Source organism: Chinchilla lanigera, unplaced genomic scaffold (genome assembly GCF_000276665.1).
Source record: "Chinchilla lanigera isolate Chin_1 unplaced genomic scaffold, ChiLan1.0 scaffold00162, whole genome shotgun sequence".
NCBI lineage: Eukaryota > Metazoa > Chordata > Mammalia > Rodentia > Chinchillidae > Chinchilla > Chinchilla lanigera.
Genome location: NW_004955563.1, coordinates 257,889 through 263,775, shown reverse-complemented (window position 1 = coordinate 263,775; position 5,887 = coordinate 257,889). Strand labels below are relative to the sequence as shown.

General features: G+C 39.9%; 1 protein-coding gene across 1 annotated transcript in view; it reads right to left on the bottom strand.

Annotated features, from left to right (window-relative positions):
• Window positions 1-3,183: 3,183 nt before the first annotated feature.
• Window positions 3,184-5,887, bottom strand: part of LOC102009769 (olfactory receptor 7G2-like) — a 4,162-nt gene continuing 1,458 nt past the window's right edge. The window contains exon 2 of the mRNA XM_005413198.1: window positions 3,184-4,143. Within this exon, the coding sequence (XP_005413255.1) occupies window positions 3,184-4,140 (957 nt within the window). The 5' untranslated portion in view covers window positions 4,141-4,143. The remainder of the gene's footprint in view (window positions 4,144-5,887) is intronic.

Below are 5,887 nucleotides of genomic sequence, written 5' to 3'. Positions count from 1 at the left end.
GATCTCCTCTCTGCTGCCACAGCGACTAAGTCTGTAATGTCCGCGGGGTCTTTGTTCTCGCGTCCTGGCCTCCGGGATTGGGTGGGGCCTACCTGGCTCTGTGCGCACGTTTCAGCTGGGAATCGTGTTGGTATGCGTCCATCCCACACTCGGTCCCAGGAGCCCTGCCGCTCCCGGAGAATTCGCTGCCTGGGCGCAAGGCGCAGGGGGCTGGGGGAGCCTGCTTGGCCGGCTCCGAGGGCCTGCCAAGTAAACTTTTTTTTAAACTTCCACATATGAGAAAGAACATCTATTATTTGTATAGCTGCATGTAGTTCATCTAGTTTAATTTGCTTAATATAATGTCCTCTATCTCATCCATTTTTTTGCAGCTGACAGAACTTCATGCTGCTGTCTTCATTTTTCTTTAATATGCATTTTTGCAATGGTCAGTGATATTGAAAATTTTTTCATGCATTTATTGGCCATTTGTACTTCCTCGTTGGAGAAGTGTCTACTCATTTTGGAGGCTCATTTTGTGATTCGTTCTTTATATTTGTGGAAGTCTAAATTCATCAGTTCTTTATATATTATAGATATTTGTCTTCTGTCAGAAGGATTACTGGCAATTTTTTCCCCATTCTGTAGTTCTCCCTTCACACAGTCCATATGCCCATCAACATGAATAGATAAAGAAAAGTTGGTATTTATACACAGTGGAGTCCTCATCTGCCATGAAGAAGGATAAATTTTAAAGAGGCATTTTACAGCAGATTAATGCACTTTGAAGCCATAATTTTAAGTAAAGTCAATGAGACAGACAATTTTAAATATCACACTGATTCCCTTGTGTGAAAAACTCAAAGTATAAATATGGAGCAAAATAATGGATGGATATTAGGAAGTAGGAGGAACATTTTCAGGTAGTAAACATAATGAGAGGAAGGGAACGAATGGTAGCAAAAGGGATTTAAAGAAAAAAAGAATAGAAGAAAAATGGAAATAGAGCTCTGCAACTAGTGAGAGGAAGAAGGGCTTGGGGGAGTGGAGAAGGAAACAAAAAATTTAGATGTGCTTCGTACGTGTATATCAGGGACTCTGGCAAAGACCCTGATCACCTGTTTGGTGCTACAATGCAAGGCTATAAAGAAAAACTCAGAGACAAGGTAAAAGTGAAACAGGAAACTGGGATGGTCAGAGCTGGAGATAGCAAAGACCCAGAAACAGCCAGATCCATGGTATTTATTGGTTGTATGATCTATAGAATGGGGCAAGGAGGCCACATGTGGTTCTGGGGACAAAACACTGATTGATGCAGGAAGGGCTCGTAAAGGAGCAAACAGGACAGTCTTGCTTCAGGAACAGAAGAGAGCAGGAATAGGTCATGGTTAGTGAGTAACTCATTTTTCAAGTAAAATAAACTATAGTTCTGGGAAAGGAATTTGGGAAGAGTCACTTGTACTCAGCTGCCATGTGATCTCAAATCAGCTTCATGAACTTCATCTCTGGTATCCTCAGTGTTGGCAGGAAGAAAACGGTAATCGTCATTGGCAGTGCTCCCATGAGTCCCATGGGCTTTGGTCTGACTCACTACTTTAAACAAGATAATCGTGGGATTACGTCTTTACAGCCCACAGTTCTTACAGTGGTATTGATACACAATGGAGTGCTAGTGAGACATGAGGAAAAATAAACGAGGCATTTGTAGGAAAATGGATACACCTTGAAATTATATATTAAATGATTTAAATCAGACATTCAAGATTTACTATTGCATGGTTTCTCTTATATGAGAAAATCACAGCATAAAAGAAGAGTAAAATAAATGATAGACAACAGGAAGTAGGAAGATAGGTATTTCTCAAAGGGGAAGTAGACCAAGAGATGGAGGGAGGGAGGAGAGAGGGAGGAGGAAAAGGGGATTTAACAGGAATTAAGATGTGTTATATGCAAGTACCAACTCCCCAAAGGAATGTAAATAGATACTACACACATGTACTAAAAATAGCATCAAAAGACACAACTACAGTCAGATGGTAACTGTGTCATTTCTATATCAGTTTCCACAGTGACATCACCTCCTCCTTTACTAACTTCTCCACATGCATCTGTATTTTAAGTAAAAATGAGATTACATTTGGGGTCTACTGAGATAACCCAGGATAAACCAGTCATCTGCAAAGATTCTTTTTCTAAAGAAGTAACATTTGCCATTTTGTCACTTAAGTCAAATATTTACAAATGAGAGGCTTGGGATGCAGATGTATCACTTGGAGGAATATCATCCAACACATCATAGAGATGTCCTCCGGCTGGCTCAATGGAAGTTTTATTTTCTGTTGACCAAAGGAAGGACACTCAGGTTTATGCCTTGAGGAGTAATCTCTGGGTGTGACAACTGCATCTGCTGCAGCCACCTGGAAACCTAAGGAGAACCAGGCCTTCAGGGGTCCAGCTCATGGAGGGTTCAGTGAAGCCCTGCCCCAGGTGCAGAACATTACTTAACTCTGAGGTCCTTGAAAGAAAAGGTAACTCTATTGTTTGAATACATGAAGGCTACAGTTTTTTGTGATCTACAGTGTCCTCACTCATGAAATTAAAATATCCTCATCTCACCTCTGAGATCATCTGGTTATGCTAATCTTTTGGAGATAAAACTGAGTATGTTGGACCCTAATATTGCCTCAGAGGGATATGGTTTACTAGTGACCAGTCCACTGATTACTAAAATGGGTTCAAAAGCTTAGCTTCCTCATTGTACTGTGTGGGTGTGCTAGAGCACAAATGGTATGGCCCTAATCGTGCAGGGAGACACAGAACAGCCTCCAGGTATCATATTAGCATCATTTAACTTTCCTGGTGTGACCACATCCCACTGCTTTCCCTTTTGTGAGGCTGAATCATAAAACACTACTAGGACTGCCTAGAATTTATAAGAAACTAAACTCAATGCAGAAAGAAAAAAAAATCTGTTCGGTCAGGAACCAGAGTGAGAATAGAGGAGCCAGGGACAAGAATGCACCCTTCCACATCACATGCCCAGTAACCCACACACAAGATTCCACCTCCTAACAGTACACTTAGCTACTGAAGGCATCAGTGGATAAACCTACTGAAGAGTGTTATCCTCTCACCTTCCATGTCCCTGAGACTTTAATGGGGCATTTTAGATCTAGATTTTAAAACTTACTCTAGACTCCCAAGTCAAGAGTGAATGAAACCACATGGAAGAGAAGTTGCTCTACTGATGAGTTCCCTCAAGGCTCCTTTCATGTCCCGGTTTCTCAAACTGTAAATAAAGGGGTTCAACATTTGAGGGACCACAGAATACATCACTGAAGCCACTGTAGTCTTCCTAGGTGAGTCAGTTATTGCAGCGCTAATGTACACCCCAAAAGCTGTTCCATAGAACAAGGACACAACAGACACGTGAGAGCCACATGTGGAGAAGGCTTTATGCTTTCCTCCTGGTGATGGCATCCTCAGAACAGAGCACACAATGTGAAAATAAGAGAAAATGATTCCACAGAGAGGAAGGCCAGCAAATATGCAAGCTGAGATGTATATCAGGACGGTATCAAGCAGAGTATCAGAACAGGCAAGCTTGATGATTTGAGCAAGCTCACAGAAGAAGTGAGGGATTTCCAGGACTGTGTAGAAGGACAACCGAAGCACCATCAGACTGTGGAACAGTGCATCTAACATGCTAACTAACAGAGAGAACGCAACAAGGAGGACACAGAGGCGGGGTGTCATAATGGCTGTGTACCTCAGTGGATGACAAATAGCTGCATAGCGGTCATAGGCCATTACTGCGAGGAGGAAATTTTCCAAGAATGCCAAAGCTAAGACAAAACCAACCTGTGTGAGACAGCCTCTGTAAGTGATGGTCTGACTTTGTGTTTTGATGTTTGTGAGCATCTTGGGAATTATAGTCGTGCTTATACAGATGTCAGTGAAGGACAGGTTGGAGAGGAAGAAGTACATGGGGGTGTGGAGGTGGGAGTCACAGCTGACGGCCAGGATGATGAGCAGGTTTCCCAGGATGGTGACCAGGTACACGGCCAGGAAAAGGCTGAAGATGAGGGGCTGCAGATCTGGGTCATCTGTCAGTCCCAGGAGAAGGAATTCTGAGACAGCTGTTTGATTTATAGCTTCCATGTCCTCTATTGATCTGGTGAAAAAGTTACAGTGGAAATAAAATGAAACGGTGGTTTATTTGCAAGCAATAGGTGCATTACCTGGAAACATGTAACAAGGAAACATTTTGTTACCACTATGGAATTACTTTTGACAAGTCTAGTGATGAGCAGAATATGTTTTTTTAGGGACTGGGGATTTAGCTCAGCGGCAAAGCGCCTGCCTGGCAAGCGCAAGGTCATGAGTTTGAATCCCGGTACCGGAGAAAAACCAAAAAAAAAAAATATATATATATGTTTTCTTTTCTTTTTGGTCAGTTGTTTATTTAATTAGTTATGTATTCAATTATTTGTTGTTGGTATAAGTTTGAGATACATAACAATTGCATTTGTCTTGGGGAAATGGTCCATATACATAGTAAAGTTTAATCATTTTCACTTTCCCTTTCTCTCTGCCATTTTTCTCTCCTCTTCCCTAGATGTATTTACCAACTGCACAAATTTGACTTCCTTGCTTTTGTACGTCTCTTTTTTATGTTGCTCTTTAAAGTTTTTATATCTTTAGTTTCCAACATGAAAGAAAGCATGTGACTGACTTATTTCACTTAGTAGCATCCATTTTTCTACACAGAAAACAAAATTGTCTCTATGGCTTAGGAGTACTCTATTGCGTATATACTACATTTTATTTATACATTCATCAGCTAACAGGTGCATAGACCATTCCATACTTTACTTATTGTGAATTGTCATGCTATAAAAATGATACGTATATATCAGTGCAATATGATGATGTGTTATCCTTCAGGAATATTCCTAGGGAAAAATAGCTAGGTTTTAATGATTTTCTTCTCATTTATGTAGAGTCACATAAATTCTCTGGTCTTTGCTTACAATATCTCTTCATTCACTTGTCTCACACCGACTCTAACTTCTGTTACCTCGATTGAACAATGCATCTTCATATTTTATCCCAATAGCTGGAACTGTAACAGAGGACAAAGTACAAATAATCTTCATAAATGTCTCATGCCTTCAATTTAAAAAAATGAAAATAAACTTATTGAACTTATTTCTAGAGCACTGGTTTCCAGCATTGGCATGCTGCAGAATTCCTTCTCAAATTATGAATGATATTCATTATGCCAGCCTTTGGAATTATGCAAATCAATCATGGACACAAAAGTATACTGTCCATGTTTGGAAAACATTGAGTCAGAGGTCTGATGCTCTGGTATATCTTGAAAAATCATCTGGATAGGCTAAAATTAACACTAAAAGTGACCATGACAAGCTCATTAATTCCTCAATAATTTTAAAGAGTCTACCTCAGCACAGTGTAAAATGTTACCTTGATTTTTTATGGTTAGCCACTTCTATCCATTAAACAGTTTGTTACAGGTGGAAGTCACATATCAAGGCAGTTGGGAATAGAAATTAGAGAGCAATGCAGATAAAGTTGCAGCTCACAAGAATCTTCAACTGGAGCCATGCAATCTGTTCTAGCATCTAATTCTAAGAGGTGCTGGGTAACAATATGAATGACATTCTCATCCTAAAGGGACTTCTTGCATTAATGAGATGGGTACCATGGATAAAAAAATATGAAATATTTTAAAAAAAGAAAGCATGAAATTGGAGACTCCACAGAAATAGTTGGAAAAAACAATTTGTTAGTGTCAAGATTACCAGATATAGGCATGTAAAATTGATCAAACAATATAAGCACTGTTTCTTTCAATGAATGAATAGAAATTAGTAGTACAATT